Genomic DNA, 19,442 nt, shown 5'->3' on the forward strand with positions numbered 1-19,442 from the left:
AAATGGAATTTTTTGAAAATTATTTTGAGCTTTATCGCTTAAATTAAGACCTTAATTTCTCTTCCTTCTCAGTATCTATACTTGAAACAAATCCGAAATTCATTCAATTTGGTCTAGCAGATGAAAATAGAAAAACACTGGCGTCGCGACGGTAATTACACGAAAACTGATTAAATTGATACCTTTATAACCTACAATAGGGAAGCCTGCTAAATCTTCATCATTTAAATTTCAGAAAAGCCCAAATAGAGCTGTTTTGTTCCGTTTAGATAACATAACTCTTGTGACCTTAATTGTTTTAGGAATGGTTAAGTGAGGTTCTGACGAAAATATCACTGATCGTCTCGGTCATGAGGAACTGTTGATCTGAACTTAAACTGGTCAGATACCTCCATGAGCCTATTAGTGTCCATTTTTCAAACAACAGCCGTCTACGTGACAGGCTGGTGTCTTAAGCTCTGGTTGCTATTAAGTACCACAAGACATTAGACGAGTTCCACACTGGTAGAAAAACTTAGTAAGGTTGTCAAAAGGGCTAAACATACCTATTGGGTATCCCTATGACCGGGTTCTGTAGAAAATTTCACTAAATATTAGCATAAAGCATCTGTGCCAGAATGTATCATACTCAGAAATAGAGGACCAGCTTAAAACCATGACAAGCAAACATGCTTGTTGTCTAAGATATCGCCTAGGATGACCTACCCTCAGTTGAGAGTTATATTTCCTTAAAGGTAGTGTCTATAGAAGCGATTTGCACATGATTTGCCTGGTGACATCCTGTCAAGTCATATAGGGTTGCCACGTTTTAAAGTTAATTTTTTGAGTTTTTTTTTTTCAACAACGTCACCCTGCTTTGTATAATAAGTCTTAGAGGTGTAAACAAAATTAAGAACAAAATTTATGAATTTTAGAAATTTAATATTTTAGTAGGGTAAACTGAGGTAAAATTAGAAAAAGATCAAAAAACTGTTTAATAAACAAAAAGTGATAGAAAAAAATTAATAGGTACTGGAATCGTTAGATATCATTAATACATACAAACAAAAAATGTAAAAATTCAGTACCTAACTCGAAATATGCACGTTTAAAAGTCAAAACCGTGAAATTCCATGTTTGAGAAATAATTCACCAAAAATCAGCAAGATATGTAGGTACATATTTAAAATGATGTTTATGTTATTAGGTCTGTTTAGTTAAAAAAAAATCTAGCACAGAACAGATCAGAGCAGCACAAGTTTGTAAATACTGTCAAAACAAGAAAGAACAGAAAAGTTCAACTTCGTATTTAACAAGATTGACAGTTGTAAAATTTCAAATTCAAATATCATTTCTTGAAATGATTTTTTTCTTTAATATTCCACTTTTAATATTGCCGTAATTTTTGTTTGTTTGTTATTAATCAAAATCCCTCAAGAAATTCACTTTTTAAAATCTTATATTCTCTTATTTTTATCACAAAGAAACAAACAGCTGACAATTGACACTTTTCACTTACTTGCTCTAACCCAAAAGTGGGAGCAGAAAAACTTGAACTTTTCTGTGCTAAAAAAATTCATAAAACATAAAATGACAGGTTTTGGAACAAGTTGGGGCGAATTTTTTTCATGAAACACAAAAACTTGTACTTTTCGGATCTTTTCTGTTCTTTTTTGTGCGGATCAGATTCATTAAACAGACCTATTAGAGAGCAAGAGAGAGAAAATAACTTGACATGTATCTGCCAAATTTTTTATTTACCTAACTTAGTTTTTGACTCCTGTGTATTTTAGAAGAATTACAGAGTTTTACATTTCAATACACTAGGTATTTAACGAAAGAAAAAAATGAAGTTTAAAAATATTTTTCACGTGACCTAATACGTTTTGTAGGGCTTTTGAATATTTTTGATATTATGCATACTTTGTTTTTCAAAATACCTCAAAAGTCTGGTTTTTCGACCTTTAAACATTGCAAATACTCTAGCCTCGTCAATTTTCATAAAAAATATGTCATTTGATTAAAACTTATATATAGGTATGTATAAAACTTATAGGATATAGGTAGGTATATAAACTTATGTTTAAATTTTTCATTACTGAGAAGGAATAGAAAACATTTTGTTTTTCTTAATTTTATCAACAATTGCTGAAGAAATCATATGTACAATTTTTATCATATCGGTCCAAATTAGGCTAGGAACAGAAAGAAATAGAAGTTTTTCTATAAACTCTGTTGTAGCTTACGATAAAATGACGAAAAAGTCGCTAAGTTCTTGAATCCACAGTTTTAGTTTTTTTTTTATTCTGTTTTAATTTTTGAAAAAAAAAATCTTAACTAATGATATTTCCTCAAATTCATTCTTCTTATACATTTTCATAATAAACACCATCACTTTAACTCTCTTGTATACAATCTCTCAGCTCTCTCACTCTCTGGGTGTGATATTATTTATGTGATTTTCGGCGATTGATTTAATGTGTCATTCATAGATTTTTATTGCGGCTTTTTATTACCTATTTTAACTTCCGATTTACCACACCACTCGAAAGTAACATCAAGCAACACCGCAGCACTTACTGGATGATGGAAGAGAGAGAGAGAGTTTCCCAGTATGCTAGTACAAGAAGTCTGAATCCCTTCTGGCCAGTTTCAATCTGTTGGCATGATGAAAACACGCAGTGCTTAAGTCTATACTTTTTCGTCATTCTCGTCGTGTTTTGTCGTATAGCGTCTCTCATTCATTCTGCATGGTTGTAAGGATACTTAATTTTTCTTTTTATACATTTTTTTTTCTCTGCTTTTTTTCACACATAGCTCTGTAGTACTTATTTTATTTATTGATGTTTTATTTCCGAAATATACGGTGCAAAGTGGCTATGGTACAAGATGACGACCATTAGAATGATGCTTTTATAAGTGACGAGACATGGGCAATACGAAAAGAATGTTACCTTTAATAAAAATTGAAGTATTTGCGGAAATGGGATGAAAGCTCCTGATAGTCTGATATTGATATTTAATTTTGAATAATTTTTTGTTGATTAATTAGGTGGAAAATTGGAGATTGATTACCTACCGATTATTTTCTGAGAAATATTTAATTTGCATATATTTGTTCAAAAATTGAGTGTGTTCAGTTAGCCCCCTTTTTCAAGTTTGTTTTTTTGAAAGTTGTTCGCGATTTGTTCAGAAATATTTAAATTTTTTGTTTTAATTTTCTAAAATGGTGGTTAAGAGTCAAAAACCGTTTTTGACCTTTTTCCAAAAATCGAATTTTTAAAAGTTGTTCCTAACAATGTTCCAAAATGATGGACCTGTAGTTTCAATAGGTTTTTCGAAAGTTAGGCAATAAAAACAAAAAATTTAAAAGTTTTTATTTTTTTTTTTCAACTTTTAAAAAGTTTTCTAAACATTATTTTTCAAAAAACTTGAAGTCGTCAAATTTGTAGGTAATTTTAAAGATATGGCTTTCGAAGCTTTTTTTCAAAAAACTACTTTTCCAAATTTTTGTTTTCTAATGTTTTTTTTATCGAATATTAACAAAATATATAAATTTTAAGTAAGTTTCAGTGTTCTACAGTTAAAGTATCAACTCAAAAATGCACTTTCAAACTATGCAGGCATGATATTTTATTTTTGATATTTTGTTTTTATTTTTCATAGTAAAAATCAATATTAAGAGCTTTAGAACAACCTGGAACAAGTTTTGAATTTTTGAAATTCGAATTTTTTTTTTTGTTTTTGGACCCTAACTTTCAAAATATTGAACTTAGAGGTCAAGAATGTGAAGCATTGTTATAAACAACTTTTAAGACCCGGGACAACTTTTAAAAATTTAACTTTCGAAAAAAGGTGGGCTAGGTTTTAAACAGTTCCTTGTTCCTAAAACCCCATTTTTGAAAATTTTTCAAAAAAAAAAAAAAAAAAAATTGGAACATGCCGGAACAAATCGGGAACAACCTGGAACATTTTTCAAAAATATCAATTTCAAAAAAAAGGAGGCTTACTTAACACACTCTCAAATATTAGGTCTTTACAAGAAATAGGAAGAGTTTGGAAGCTTTGTTTGGGAAAATTCTTAATTTAACGAATTTAACTTTTATGCCTTTCATAGTCAACTCTCCAATTTTTGAAGGCCAAATTCGAGGTTATAGAAAAAACAATCTTGTACAAAATGTTACAATTTTCAAATTCCTTAAAAATGTTCCCCATGGGTCATATGTAAAAATAATCTATCTAAGGATTAGTTCTTTTAGTATTTAGATCGTTGAAAAAAATTTAAATCGTTAAAAGGAGATGTGGTTTATTCCAATTTTTTTTTTTTTCAATTCGTTCCATGTGTTACCTCATTTATGTTAAAATAAAAGGGTCAACAGTTCAATCAATATTCAGTTCAGCTTTTTCTTATAATATCTTTGTTTTGTTAATGACTATATCGGATAAACAATGAAGGGCTACTGCATGAGCCTGTTCTTTATGCTTTGAAGCCTTTTTTTAAATGAAGTTATAAATTAAAAACCACTTAATTGAAAAATAACACGCACGATAAATGTATTAATTCCAAGAATATTTATCAATTAATTTTAATTTAAAGAATTTTAAAAAAGGCGTTCAGCCCAAATGAAAAGATTATAAAATTACAAATTTAAGTATGGCGCCCCTATTTTTCTGATAAACAAACAAATACACGCGTACTGCATTGAAAACTTCCAACGGATTTTTTTCTTATCGCAATCAAAATCGTTCTAAAGAATTTCGCATTTTATTTCATGTATAGGAAATTTAATTTCTTATTTTTTGGCTTTATTAAATTGATATATATAAAAACAAAGATAAAAAAACTGGAAGACAAAAAAATAAAAATCCAAAAAAAATGTTAATTAAGAATCTGTCCCTGGTTTGTCCCACCATCACATAATTAAGTTAAAAAAAAAAAGAAACAAAAAAAATCATTTTACGACCGAGATGATCGGAGCAACTTAATTTAGCTTGATTCTTTCATCTTTGAATTTAAATGATTATTTCAACAGTCTGGGAGGTATTGTTGAAGTCTTTGGTACTTTTTGCACCACAATAAAGCCACTTTTACAAGGCTTTCTTGAATCAATACAATGTTAACAGTGCGATGTGGAAGCCAATTCGTATGAACTTGTTAGAAAAGATTGATTAAATATAGAACTTAGAAATAGCGAGCGACATCAAGAAAATGGTGGATAAGTCTCAAAATGCAAACGTGATTGTCGGAGTTTAAAATTAAAAATGATTTATGTGAAACTCCAAACCTATACTTATCTAATAATCAGTTTTTGAATTGTATTTTAAAACGTGTAGATATATCTTCTAGGTATCTGTTTAAAGATTTGTTTTGAGTCGAGCTGAGTTGCTCCGATCTCGCACATATGCAAAGGGCGGAACTTCGTCTGAATGAAGATTGTCGGAAATCTGAGAGATAATCACTTGAGTTCAGATTTTTGTTTCTTTTTCGATTCCAGATGAAGTCCGTATTCATGGCTAGTTCGCTCTTAGAAGAAGATAAAAAAAAAAAAAAACAGACAAAAATTCTTGCGTCATGATGCTTTCATGGTGGTCCTATAAGAAGAAGTTATCTCTGTTTTATGTTAAACGAGAATATTTACATATAACTTTGAAACCTTTGATTTTGTGTACAACTTTAATTCATTTGCATAAATTATGTTTAGATACAAATTGTTTAAGGTAAGTACATACCGTAGGAAGTTCCTGTAAAGTTTGGATAGTTAGCGTGATTGCGGTTGAAGATCTAAAAAAAAAAAAGAAAATAATTTTACCTATTCAGTTGAATATTGATTTATAAAAATAATTAATATAATTATATTTGATATTTCATTAGGGGTTATTTGGGTATCTAAAAGAAGGAAAACAAGAAAGAAATTAAGAAAAAAATGGAGTCTCAAATTGTTTACCGGCAACTTGAGGCATTTTATACACCATAGAATATTATATTTCCAGCACAGAAAACGAAATGTACAAAGTGCCACATATCCTTGGAACTATTTTTAATAAATGTATTCGGCATTGATCTTGAAATTGAAACATTGAAGTCGATATGTTTATAACTACATAAATATTCACATGGAAGAAAGTGCAAAAAATATTAAGCTAAGAGTGATCTTGAGTGAAGTATTCAAGGGAAGCTCCAAATTAAAAAAAAAAAAAATAAGAAATTCAAAAATTTGGTGTTAGTCTTCTAGATTCTAGAACCATATGAATCGGACAAACCCCGACCTTGTTGTTCAAAATTTTCAAAAAAAGATGAATTTTTAAATTTATTATTCTTTTTCTATTTTAAAAAGCGTTTGAGCTTCAAAATGGGGTTTGCGCCAAAAATGTCATCTTGGAAAGCCAAAATTACTGTCAAAAGAAGTAAACCTTTATTATTTAAATTTTTTGGAAAGCATTATGTAAACAGTTAAATAATGCTACAATTCACTGGCGCTGTGTACAAAGCGATTAAGTCAGAAAAGATTAGGTATTTTGTTGAAAATGAAATTGAAGTTTCAATTTTTGTTTGTAAATCTGAATATTATTTATTTTGAAAAAGTAATGATGCAGAAACATCATCTTTAAGATCTTTTTAAATAGGTACACTGAGGGAAAAAATAAATTGAAGTTGAAACATCGTTGTTTCAAAGATGAACTTCTTTCATTTATGTGACTTTAAGATACGAAACCATCAAAAATTAATATTTTTTTCACGTTCATTTTAAAATGTTCATCTTCAACGCAAAATCATTCCGAATAATAGTTAAATCAATGTGGTTTTCATTAATTTTACGTAGTTTTATGGTGGCTTTTCCCTCAGTGTATCCATATGCTGTTGATCAGAAAATTAACATTCTTAAAAAAATTGTGTTTTAATCTTCAAAAATAAACTTGATCTAATGGAGTTAAGTCAAGAAAAATCTTTGTTTACATTAGTTGTGTTTTATTTTCCTCGTGATCCAGATCAGACATCATTGTTTTTATTAGATTTTATGATCTGGATGATGAGGAAAATAAAACACAGCTACTGAAAGCAAAGTTTAATTTATAAAGGAAAGTTGGAAATGTCAATGTGATTAATTACCGAACCTGAAAATTCTTTTTTTAACTAGTTTAATACTGTAGAAAAATGGCTATACTTTTTCTGTCTTCCCCTTGACTTAAACCCTTAGGATCAATTTTTGTATTCAAAAATCAAAAATAAATCCAAATACAAAGGAGTTAAGTAAATTTACGTACCACACAACTTAAAAAAAAAAATTGACTTAAACGCTTTGTATCGAATCATTTCTAAGGGAAAGAGATACGCTAGAGCTATGACGATAGAACCAAACGAAAGAGAAAAAAAACTGACTGAAGTTCAATAAAAATCCGAAAATCCAATTTGTACCTGACAGCAAAGAATTTTGGACAACAAAAAACAATGATATCCTTATTTTCCACTAACTTCTGTCTTATTTGAAATGAATTTTAGATACCAAAAAAAAAGTTAGGTATTGCTAAAAAAATGAAGTTTTTGCAGTTTAAATGTTTCAAATTTGGTTATCAGTCAAATTTAATTTTTTTTTAATATTTGAGAACTGCCCTCTAATCTCAGATTTATTTTAGCGGAAAATTCGATAACTCAAAAGCAATGCTAACTACGAGTGTTTAGATTTTGCAGCAAATCAATATGTACACTCAAAAAATTTATTAGTAAAACGGCTACGAATGGCATTCGTAGAAAAAATATTCGTGTATTGTACGCATATTCGTAAAATATACGATGTATTCGTGCGGTAATATTTTTACGAATGCATTAGTAAAGTTTTACTAATAAGTGTGGTATAATGCACGAATTTATTCGTTCAATGCACTAATTTTATTCGTAAACAAAAATTAAACAAATTTCATGAGTACATTGTACGAATTATTGTGTACATATTACTAATAACATTCGTGAATTCCTCGTACGAATGACTTCGTAGTTTTTACTAATAAATTCGTAGTATTTACTAATAAAAACTAATATTCGTAGCCAAAATTCATTCGTAAGGTACCTGTACGCATTATTAGTAGAATGTACGAATAATTCGTTGAGTTGCAACAATTTTGAACCGAAATACCCGTTATTTCCGTTATTTGTTAAACGTTTTCCATTCCTAAATAGCATCAAAAAATTAGTTGCAATACGCGTGTCGTCGCATGTATAACGTTTATATTTCGTGGAAAATATACATAAAATTAATATAATTTAAAAATATAAAGTTTATATAAAAATAGTTTAGTTTCAGTGCGCCAAAAGATAGTGCTTGTTTCTTTATAGCTATGTACATTTAATATAAAGTTTACCGTGGATATATAAAGTGATTACTAAACCGAACGAACAACTACAATTATAACAAAAACCAGGTGAGTAAATTTATGTTTAAGAATTATTCATTGTTGTGAAACATTAATGTTACATTAAAATATACATATATTTATGTTATTTCATAAATATTGATTTATTAAGTGCCTTTTTACTTTCATTTTGGAATATCCTTTCAAGGTTAGCATCGGAAATTCGTCAACAATCAGCTAAACAAATTGAAAAATGGCGGACGATATCAAAACCTGTCACTGGTTACTGGAGCTTTTCTAAAAATATTTGTAGTAAGTAGACATTTTTTCGAAGGATTTTCAATGTTAAATGTTTGTATATTTTCAGTGGCCTTCCAAGACAAACAATATGAACACCGTGGAATACATTACATATGGTATAATATTTAAGATAAAAAAACATTCATTTTATTTATAAATGTAAAATATTAATGAAATATATTTTTGTAGTTTTGCAGTACAGTTATATGCTTGAATAATTATTTCAACAATTCATATTTCAGGAAATTTCAGGAAAAAAATTCAATGGCGGAAAGTTCTACAATAAATAACATTCGTACAATATACGAATAGCACTGTATAATGTACGAATAATTAGTAAAGCCATTCGTAAATATTACAATTTTATTCGTACAATATACGAATAGTGCTGTACAATGTACGAATGAATTAGTAAATACTACAATATTATTCGTACAATGTACGAATGGGAACGTAAATCTACTAATAGTATTCGTACAATATACGCATGATTTTCTACGAATACTAATAAAATATTGTTAAAGTACTAATATACGTCTATTTTACGAATAATATTCGTGGCTGAAAACCACGAATAAAATTCGTAGAATGTACGCAGTTATTAGTACTATTTACACATGAAATTTTTTGAGTGTATTTACATACAATTTTTGCGATTAAAATGTTACGATTCCGCCATACAAACTTTTCGCAAAAGTAATGTATGTTGTAAAATCACAATCTTTTAAAACTGAAAGTGAGTTTTGGAAATAAATACGTCGAAATATTATATTAATTACGATTTTAAATTTGTATTAAAAAAAAAATCCATTTTCAGGATCATTCATTATTTTTTGTTGCAGTTCTGTAACAATGCGCGGTGCATTAAAACTTTATATGATTGAAAAAAAAAAATGAGAATTTCATATTTGGCATCTAGTGCCACCGCATTCGGAAAAAAATTACAAAAATTATGTGTGCCATATAATAGGTACCAATTCAAATTATGTAAACACATTTACTATCTATTAAATAAAAGATTAATTAAATTGAATTTACTGCTCCCATAACGACCTATAATGTTGTCATTAATTGGTGGTAATTTAAAGTTTATTTACACTTAAACCACAAAATGTAAAATTAAATTTTGCACTTTATTCAAAAACTAAGTGTTAGGTTATTAAAAAAATTTAATGTATGAAAGTAGGTTTTTAGAATAAATAATAATGTAATAGTTTTATTTCTCACTCACAATAGCTGTTCTTTCAGGCATTGAAAGATCCGTTTTTAGTTTCAAAACCACGCACATTAATCAACAAAATGAACAATTTTACAACATGTTTTGTAATAATTTTTTTTTTAAATCACTTCAAAAATATGTTCCAAAATAAAAATTTTGACACAAAATTATAAATTTTAAACACACACAAAGACCAACTGCTTTTTTCTTTCAGATATTTTCACTACGTGGTGGGTACTTAATGCATTTCACAAAAACATTTTTGAAAATTAAAAATAAATATCATCCAGTTGGTATGAGAACATGCGGGAATTGTATGATACTTGACGCATTCGCAAAAATCCGCATAAATAACATAAAACCATAAAAACAGAAAAAAAAACACAAGATTCCTAAAAATAAACACCTTTTACTGAAAAAGTCAACCGAAACTGACAGCGATGAAAATGACGAGATCAACAAAATATAAAAATTCCGTGCTCTGACACCAGCATAGATAGAATGGTGGCGGAGCTTTGAATAATATTAAAAAAAATTAAATTCACGACCCGAAATAATTGAAAAAAAAAAACAAGAATACAAACAAACAAAAAAAAATATAAACAAAAAAAAAATATAAATAAAAAAAAATACAGAGAAACAGACAGTGAATGGCAGATTTTTTTGTTTTGTGAACAACCTCGAAAGATTTTTTTTTTTGTTAAAGTTGACCATAAGCCTCACCTTTGGTATGATTAATGTGCTGCCAACCTTATAAGCACCGCCAAAGTAATTCTCATTACTGACTTCTAAAAATAAAAAACAAAAAAAAAATATAATTTAGTGTTTGTTATACTTTTCGATTTAAATTTTTTTTTAATCTTTCATGGCTTAGAGATTCTTAATTAAGCATGTATTTTTTTTGTAAACAAATGCAAATTGGGAATAATCAGATTATTAATAAAATTAAATAAATGACAAAGCCATAAATCTATTTTATTTTATATCAAACTCAATCAATATTCAGTCGTTAAAATCAGATTACCTACTGATCATAACCGATTTAATGTTTGGGTATAAAATTTATGTCAGTAGTCTATAGTCATATGTTTTTTTTTTTTATGAAATACGATTGGAAGCGTGTTATGTTTGATTATTATGTCAGATTAAGAAACTATTAGGAAGTCTTGTTTTTTTAAATAATTTTAGATAGAAATTTTGTGATACAATTTTCAAAATATGTACAAAATTTTAAGGAAGTTTAAACCTAAAATATCAAATATTTTGACATAATTTTTAAGAAGTAATATAACGCATTTTCTACCCTCGTTCTTAAGACAGTCTTCATTATTATTTATATTTAACATTATCATTTTCACACGTGTTTTTTTTTAATAGGTTTATAATTGTTTGATATTTTTTGTTTGTTTTTAGTCAAACATGCAAAAACCAACATAAACCAAAATTTAAATATACTTCAAGAAGATTGATGACCTAAGGTAACTTTGACACAATTATAGGTTAGTACGAGTAAGTACAAAGCATAATTGTTTAGCGAATAATTAAATCTCAGACATTTTTAATTGTTTCCTTGTTGAGATATTTCTGGTTTTTACAATTAAAAGCAACATTTGCTTGTATATGTAATAAGATACATATATGGGATAAATCTTTTTTTTGTGTCTTAGACTAATTAAAAATTATTTTGCAAAACTACACAAAAACCTACATTATCATGCATATAAGATACCAACATTATGTTTACACAAGTTTTATAGTTTGCTAAAAAATTATAATGTAACCAGTTTTTATTTCTCAGCAATTTTTGTTTTATTTAAATTTATGTTTAAAAAGATAACATTTAAAGTTTGCAAAATTAAATGCATATCTAAGATCTTTGCAGAATTTTTTCATGAAATTGTATAGATGGCGAAAAAATTATTTTGGCAAAGAAAAACAAAAATAATAGCTCTAATTTTCATTATTTTTTTCCTTTGTTTAGCTAATTCAAAAGTACATATTTATATAGTGTTTTTATTTATTATTTTTTTTTTTTTTCAAAAAAGTATTTTGGCAACAAAAATATTACTTTTTGAAAAAAAATTCTAACAATTTGAAATATACAATAGAGGCTGCTTTTTAGATGCAACCATCGATTTTTGTCACTTACATTTCAAAATTTTAGTAAATAGTTATCCAAGAAAAAATTGGATCAAAAATTGAGCTCTTTAAATTTGTGATTTAGCACTCACCCTAAGCGGTTGAAGATTTCTCATATACAAAATAGGTACAAGTGAGTTTGAGTGATTTTTTGTTTAGAATTCAGCCATTTTTTCATGATTTTTTGTTTTTTTTTTTTTCGTCTTATCTCGGTGCTATTTCAGAAATTAAAAAAAAAAAGGAAAACAAAATGCGTTTCAGTACCTATAGTAGCACTTCGTTTCGAAATTTGAGGATTCAGCGTTAAATTATTCTCAGAGAAAAAAAAAACCCAAGTTAAACATTTCTTTTTTGACTTCTTTAGGTATCTAAAAAAATTCCATTTTAAAGTCTTAGGTTTGACAAAATAAAGTGTCAGCAATTTTTAAAAACATTATTTAAAATATACATAAGTGCAACGAAATACTAAATTGATAATACGAATAAATTGATAATCGATTCGATATGCATCTTAATTAAGTTTATATTTTTATTTTATTTGTCATTTCATAATGTGAATAAACTCAGTATAGTGATTGGTATTAATTTGACATGGTTTATTTATGTTTTTAATTAATAAGAAAACCATATAGGTATACAATCTTTTTAAAAATTCTATTAAGTGATGGACAATTTTTCAATTGCACAAATATAAATATTGATAAGATAAACCTATAAACGATGCTTCTCCTACTATTGAAATCAGCAAATTTTTTTGTTTTAATTTTGGGGCATGAAATCGTAGCAGCCGCCATCTTGGAAAAGAGGTCCATTTTTACTAATTTTAACCAAAATTGAAGAGGAAAGACTTATTCATAATAAAATTATCTACAAATTTGTTCAGGGGTACTTCCTATTGCAAGGAAGCTGCAAAGTCTCCAACCTCCAAGAGCATCATTTTCTCAGATAAGCCTTTTAGACTCCGCGATAAATTGTAAGTAGGTTCAGGGGCGTACGTTGAGTTATCGGGGCCCCGGGGCAAGACTACATTTTTGGGGCCCCTTTGATATAGAAAATAAGAACAAATAAAAAAGTACGTATACTCGTACGCCCACTTATTTTTTTTTTGTGCCCTTGATGTACCTATTATTTGTTGTTCGCTAAAATTATGTAAGTAATATTTTTTGGGGCCCCAAGATAATATGTAATTTTTCTTTCAAAAAAGCATTTTATTTTTTTTGGGACCCCTGAGGTAATTTTTATTTTTTTAGATGAAATATTATCTGGCTGGCTACCAATTCACTGAAAAATATAATTTGTCTCTCTTGTGTCCGAAGTGATTCATGTCAAATATCTTATCTTTTTGCTTCGATACTTTTATAACCAGTTGCCTTCTCTGCATTGCCTCCTTACGGGGCCCGGGCGTGTTGGGGACCCCGGGGCACCGCCCCACTTGCCCCAATGGTGTGTACGCCCCTGAGTAGGTTCCATTCTTGGAAATTAATTACATACAGACAAGAAAGGTTGAAATCGTTCTTCACTAGGCCTTTCTTCTTCATGGTATGTCGTGCCACAAATTTATTTTTATTTATTTATTTATATTTAAAAAAAAAATTAAAATTTCTTAAAAATGAGTAATAGTCCAATTTCCATTTCATGTGTTCCTATAGAACTTATTAAACAGGAAACAAAAGACAACTGATTTAATATCTACCTACTTCAGTGAAATTCTTTTAACGTAAAAATAAATATTCGGCCTGATACTTGAGATTTCATGCAACATAATTTACCTAAATGAAATTTCGACGAACGCCATTTCTCTGAATAAATGTAAGGATTGTAATGGCAAAATTATATCCAAGGTATCATATATTCATTTCCTCAATTGAGTTCGTCTCATATTAATGTATGAATGTAAATACAAAATATTAACTCACCCTCTGCTGCTCAAGAAACCACGCGCATAAATTCATCTGCATCTTCGAGTACCTTATTCCTTTTTCTATCCATAAATATATTTTTTCTTCGAATAGAAAAACTTAATGGATTGTGCATGTTTTTCTTTCATCCGTGGCGCTTAAGTACATTTATGATGATTTTCCATTTTCCCTCTGTTTTTCTTTTAAGTTGCATATATAGCTCTATATTGTTTTGTTTAAAAAGAAATGGCTGATGTGTAAACATCACAAAATGAACATACAAGATATTGTATTTCATTTTTCCTTCAAAAAGGAAAAATTGAAGAAAAAAAAAATAACAAATAAAAATGGAAAATTGAATCTCGACCGCATGTGTTCGCTGTTCTGATATTATGTTTGGTATTATTTTTGGAATCAAATTGAGTTCCTAATGGTTAATGTTGCTGTTGATTGAAGAGGGATATCAAATAATGGCCATCTATAGAACATTGTTTTACTTGTTGTTCATGTGGTTTTACATGAAATACGGCTTAATTTTTATTATAGTTATACCGATATCAATTTATTTGAAGTAAAGTTGTTTTTTTATTGCGGAAAAAGGAAAAAATCGTAATGAATTAGTGGGAGGAAGGCAATTTTAACTAAGCAGGTACTACTCGTACGAAGAAAATTAAATTACCTTAAAGCTACAAGAAGGTACATCTAAGGTTTTGTAATAGCAAAACTTATAGTTCCTACATATTACTTTTTTGAAGAATTACTGTTTTCTACAACAAAAAATCCCGAGAAAGTGTTTTTCGAAAAAAACCTTCTCTGCATTCAATGTGTTATCAGCTTCACATATACAATCTTATACCTACTCACGCGACATGTCTTTCCATTCTAATAAGTTAGGTATTATGGCTAGACTACTATCTCCAATCTTTTAAAAAATGCACATCAATTGTCTTTGAATTCATAAAAAAAAAAAAAATTATTATTCTATTAGCATACAAGACGGTTCTGGTTTTCTTTAGATAAGAACAGTCTGAAATAGGTATAGGTAGCTAATTATCTCTTTATTAAGCAAATCTTTCAGAGAATAATAAAAAAATAATGCAAATGAACGGTACAATTCAAAGACTTTTATGCTAAATGATTTGAATTTTGAATTATTATTTTTCAAGGTTGATTTTTTTCGGGAGTTTTTTAAGGTTGATTCAATTGTTTTGCAAAATAAAAAAATTGAAACAAAAGATAGAAAATGCAAAAATTAGTAGATATACCTATTTGTACCTACTTGTTATGGTGGGTATCATATCTACAGAGATTTTGGAGCAGGTGTATCGTCAATTTTTATTTAGAGATTCCTTTGATATGTACCTAACCTACCTACCTATTTTTATCAAGAATATTAACAAATACTAAAAATATCTTTTTTTTAAATTATAACCATTTAGACATTTTATTTTGTAGAAAGAAGCTCATCTATTTCAAATCTTACAAATATTTTATAATAAACTAGCTGACCCGGCCCGGTTTCTTAGGGATAGACAAAATTAGGAAATAAAAGTCTAAAATTTGAAGTATGACCAAGTTAAGTGGGCTGGCATAGTGAATTATGAAAAAAAAAAACATAAAGCATTTCATAGCTTTGATTTTTCGGATTTGAAATTTCATTTCATTTAACTTAAAGTTTTTTTTAATCATCAACAATATCAGAGATACAGATTGTTTTTCCCAAAACTCACGTTTTCAAAGTCAGTGGCCCTTATCACTTAAGAACTTCCATATGGATTCTTTGGAAATTTTATTTTACAACAAAACAAATAGTGGTTTCGCTTCAAAATATTCAATATACCCACATTTTCTCTACACCTAAAAAAAACACCCTTTCAAATGCAAAAAATAAAGACTCATTTGATTCGTATTGTCCATGGAAAAGACAACATTTGTATCTAATAAATTTCGTAAGGGTATCTTTTATAGATAGATACCATTACATTCACTTTATCGGACCTATAGCGGATTTTCCTTGATTCCCAAAAAGACACCCTTTTAAATAAATATTTTATGTGATGCTTAGATTCTTGGTTTCTGTTATAAATTCGTACCAATTCTCATTGGGATAACATTTTTGTCCCAGTTTTTTGGAAGGTACCTAGGTAGGTACTAGTTCTGAAAGAAAATACCCTTTTTTCACTCAAGATAACAACAACAACAATTTTGTTTAATGCCTATTTTACCTGTAGGTACCTACCTATCTACTACTAAAAAATGTGCGGGAAAAATAATATAGGTAGTACCTTCCACTTTAAAATATTTTTATCAAAGATATTTAAAATTTTAAAGGTTCTTTAAGGACAGATACCTTACAACACTGCATTGAATTGTTTCTTTACAACAACCAAATTTAAGATTTACCTACTCGTCAAACCAAAAATGTAGAACATTTCTGATGAAAAATTATTCATACACAAAACGAACCCATTTTCCTATGACAAATAACTCTATTATTTATTTAGTTAAATTTTGCTGCCGCCATCACCCTACAATTCCAACAAGAAACAAAACCAGAAATTACTTTAAAAACTCTCCTCCCATGGTACAATTTTTTTTTCATTTCTGTGTGTTTCTCTTTTCTTCTCTTTCATCGTTCACCTCACTCTACCAAACAACCATTGTCAGCCATGCAGGGGAACTTTTTAATTTCTGTATGTAAAAGTAGTACAACACTATACACTAAACAGAGATGGAAAAATAATGGCTGACATTGTTGAATATCCATTCAAAATACACACACACTGTGATTATCAGTGAGTGGAGCAAAAGTAGGGGTGTCTTCGGAAAAAAAAAAAGTGATCTGCAGAGAATTTCTGTCATTACTCATTCTCTGGGTTGCCATTTGAAAGTGAATCTGATCGATTGCGATTGACACTACTTTGTTGAATGTCTTTATTTCTTAAAGGTCACCCATTCACTATATAATGACACTGACAGTTCTTCAAAAAAAAAAAAACAGAAAAACAGTCTAGCCAGGGTACTAAATAAAACAGAGACATTATTTGGTGCATGTTGGTGCTAATATGCTTTTTTGTGGCCTCGTAAAATTAAAATTTTAGGGGTTTTTGACGAGTTTTTAAACGATTGTAAAAGTTTGGTGCTCTTTTTTTTCCCTTCCTTCCCGCCACCTCCATCAAAATAACACTAACCATATAACAGTTGTGTTTAGTGCCAAACCACAGCAATAATATATCAAAGACATGAGAGAAGGTAGGTATGTAATTTAATAATGTTTTTTAATACGCGCCACAGCCTTGGCTCATAGAGAATTTTATTTTTGATTTGGTTACATGTATTTTTTAACCCCTCGTTCACACTTAGATCGAGCTTTTATTAGGTTTTTTTTTATATTTGTTTTATTGGTACATACACCTGAGCTATATAAGAATTTTATTTATTTATTACGCACGTATAATTAACACAGTGGCGTGCGTTAGGGTGCCCCATTTGATTTATTGGTTATTTATTGGTTATTAAATTATAAACCGCTTGTTTTTTTTAGGTATGTGCGGTTGATTATTTTAATATAGGAACAATATTTATTGTTCGAGAGAGAGAGGAAGGAAATTGGCCACGTGATTTTCCAGCAGTTTGCATTTTTTTATTGAACTTAATGAATATTTTTTTTTTATGACATTTACTATTTTAATTTAATGCTTTGCAATTTATTGCTTTCGTTTTGGCTCTGTTTATTATTTTATTTTTGTTTTTTCTCTCTTTCCTTTTCAGTTTTTCATAGTGACTTTTCGATGTGACAGAACAAGAAGGGTATATTATATGGGGGTCATAAAGTTGAATGATGATATTTGGACTGTTCGTTTAGTTCGTTGAATTGATTTGTTATGAGAGTTAAAGTTGTTAAAAAAATATACCTATATAAAATAGTAAACGATGGTGCTTAGCATTTTTAGGGCTCTCTGATAATTAGTTTACGGTAGGAATTAAAAGTGTGAGAATAATTTTCTTATCGCTAGAGAATTATACAAATAAAAGCGATTAAATACACATAAAAACAAACTGGAATGACTTTATAGAATAAAGTTATAGTTTTTGAATGACACAGAGAACTATATTTGAATCTTGAAGACGATGTTTAATGGAAAAATTAGTAGAAGTGATTAGAACTGGAAACATTGTAGTTTAATCTCGTGAGAAATTATTTAAATACTTATACTTATTTATTCTAGATTAATATTTTTTTTAAGAACTTAAAATGGTTCATCTGTCAGTGGGATGCTTAAGTATAGCAATCAGTTGTTGTACACTCAATTCATATGGATATGTTTAAATAAGAAATTTATAGCGCTAGTTCTTGCCGTGCGTTTGCTAAAATATTCACAAAAACCTTATTTTTTGGGCGTTGTTGCACCTTAAAAATAAGGCACGGTCTTGGTAAAAAAAACTACGTAGTTCTCGTTGTTAAAATCAACGTAGTTGAATTAAATTGTTTAAAATTACCAGTTTAGAAGGTTATTTTAACCGATCAAATTGTTTATATTGACGGAGAAACACATTTAAAATTTGAAATTTTGGTACAATTTAACCGTGAAAGTGGGTAAGTTTAAACAATTTTGAATATACCCGAGTCGACTCGTGTAATCTTAACAGCAAACTCCCTATGTTATACTAAAAACCAGTGTACCACGCTCATAAACTTTTTTTTTGTATTTATGTTCAATGTTTACTGATTCTTTTCTCATTTAATGTCTTTATACCTAATTGTATGTACATATGTATATTGAATTATTTTTTTATCAACACTCTTGACTATTAAAACATTTTTGTTTTAAAATTTTGACACTTTCTGAAAATTAAACATGAAATATTAAATTTATTTTTTTGTTCATTTTAAATTTTTTTTATTTTGCACAGATATAATAAATGCTTGTACTAAGCAGTCCCAATCTTTGACCTTCCTTTGATATTCGTATCACCATTCTCTTTACTTATTTAGTTCTTTTTAATTTGTTTTTACCTTCAAAAAACACTAAAAAGTGCCGATACGATAATCATCCGCAAATGACTTCGTACTCGGTGAAAATGGACCCCAGCGCGTGCGGTATCTGGGGGGGAAAGAGGCGTGGGAATTATATTTAAAAAAATGTTAATATTTTACATGAGTCTTATGTCGTTTTTAACCCATAATTTCTCTGCTTGTGCATACATAAATATGTATATCAATTCAACGGTTGTCTTTGATCCTATAGAGATTTCATTCTTATCACAAAATGGTGCAAATTAAGATGCTGTTCGACAATAATTAGCCAAGATGTTCATCAAAACCCAAAAAAAAAAAATTTGTGTACTTTCCGCTAAAAATAAATAGTTTAATGGTACACATTTGCTTATAAAATTTTTAACCCCGTCAAGAGCGCATACCTAATTTAAAATTAATGATGTTTAAGTTAATTTGGGTTGGCTCAAATAAATGTTAATCAATCAAGCTCTAGGGCAAGATTACTCAATATTTCAAAACATTTTATTGGGAAAGGCATACGTTTTGATCATGAAGTCTAGAA

At 28.7% G+C, this 19,442-nt stretch overlaps 1 protein-coding gene across 5 annotated transcripts in view; it reads right to left on the reverse strand.

Annotated features, from left to right (window-relative positions):
- LOC129915558 (homeobox protein abdominal-B) overlaps nt 1-19,442 on the reverse strand; it is a 91,629-nt gene that overhangs the window by 23,883 nt on the left and 48,304 nt on the right. For 3 of the 5 annotated variants that reach the window (XM_055995160.1, XM_055995162.1, XM_055995159.1), the window contains exons 2-3: nt 10,568-10,632; nt 5,710-5,761 (exon numbers count right to left, since the gene is read on the reverse strand). In XM_055995160.1, the coding sequence (XP_055851135.1) occupies nt 5,710-5,761; nt 10,568-10,632 (117 nt within the window). Of the gene's footprint in view, nt 1-5,709; nt 5,762-9,856; nt 10,220-10,567; nt 10,633-19,442 lie in introns of those variants that run through there. The other 2 variants (XM_055995163.1, XM_055995161.1) reach the window with 1 other exon arrangement.

Source organism: Episyrphus balteatus, chromosome 3 (genome assembly GCF_945859705.1).
Source record: "Episyrphus balteatus chromosome 3, idEpiBalt1.1, whole genome shotgun sequence".
Classification (NCBI taxonomy): Eukaryota; Metazoa; Arthropoda; class Insecta; order Diptera; family Syrphidae; genus Episyrphus; species Episyrphus balteatus.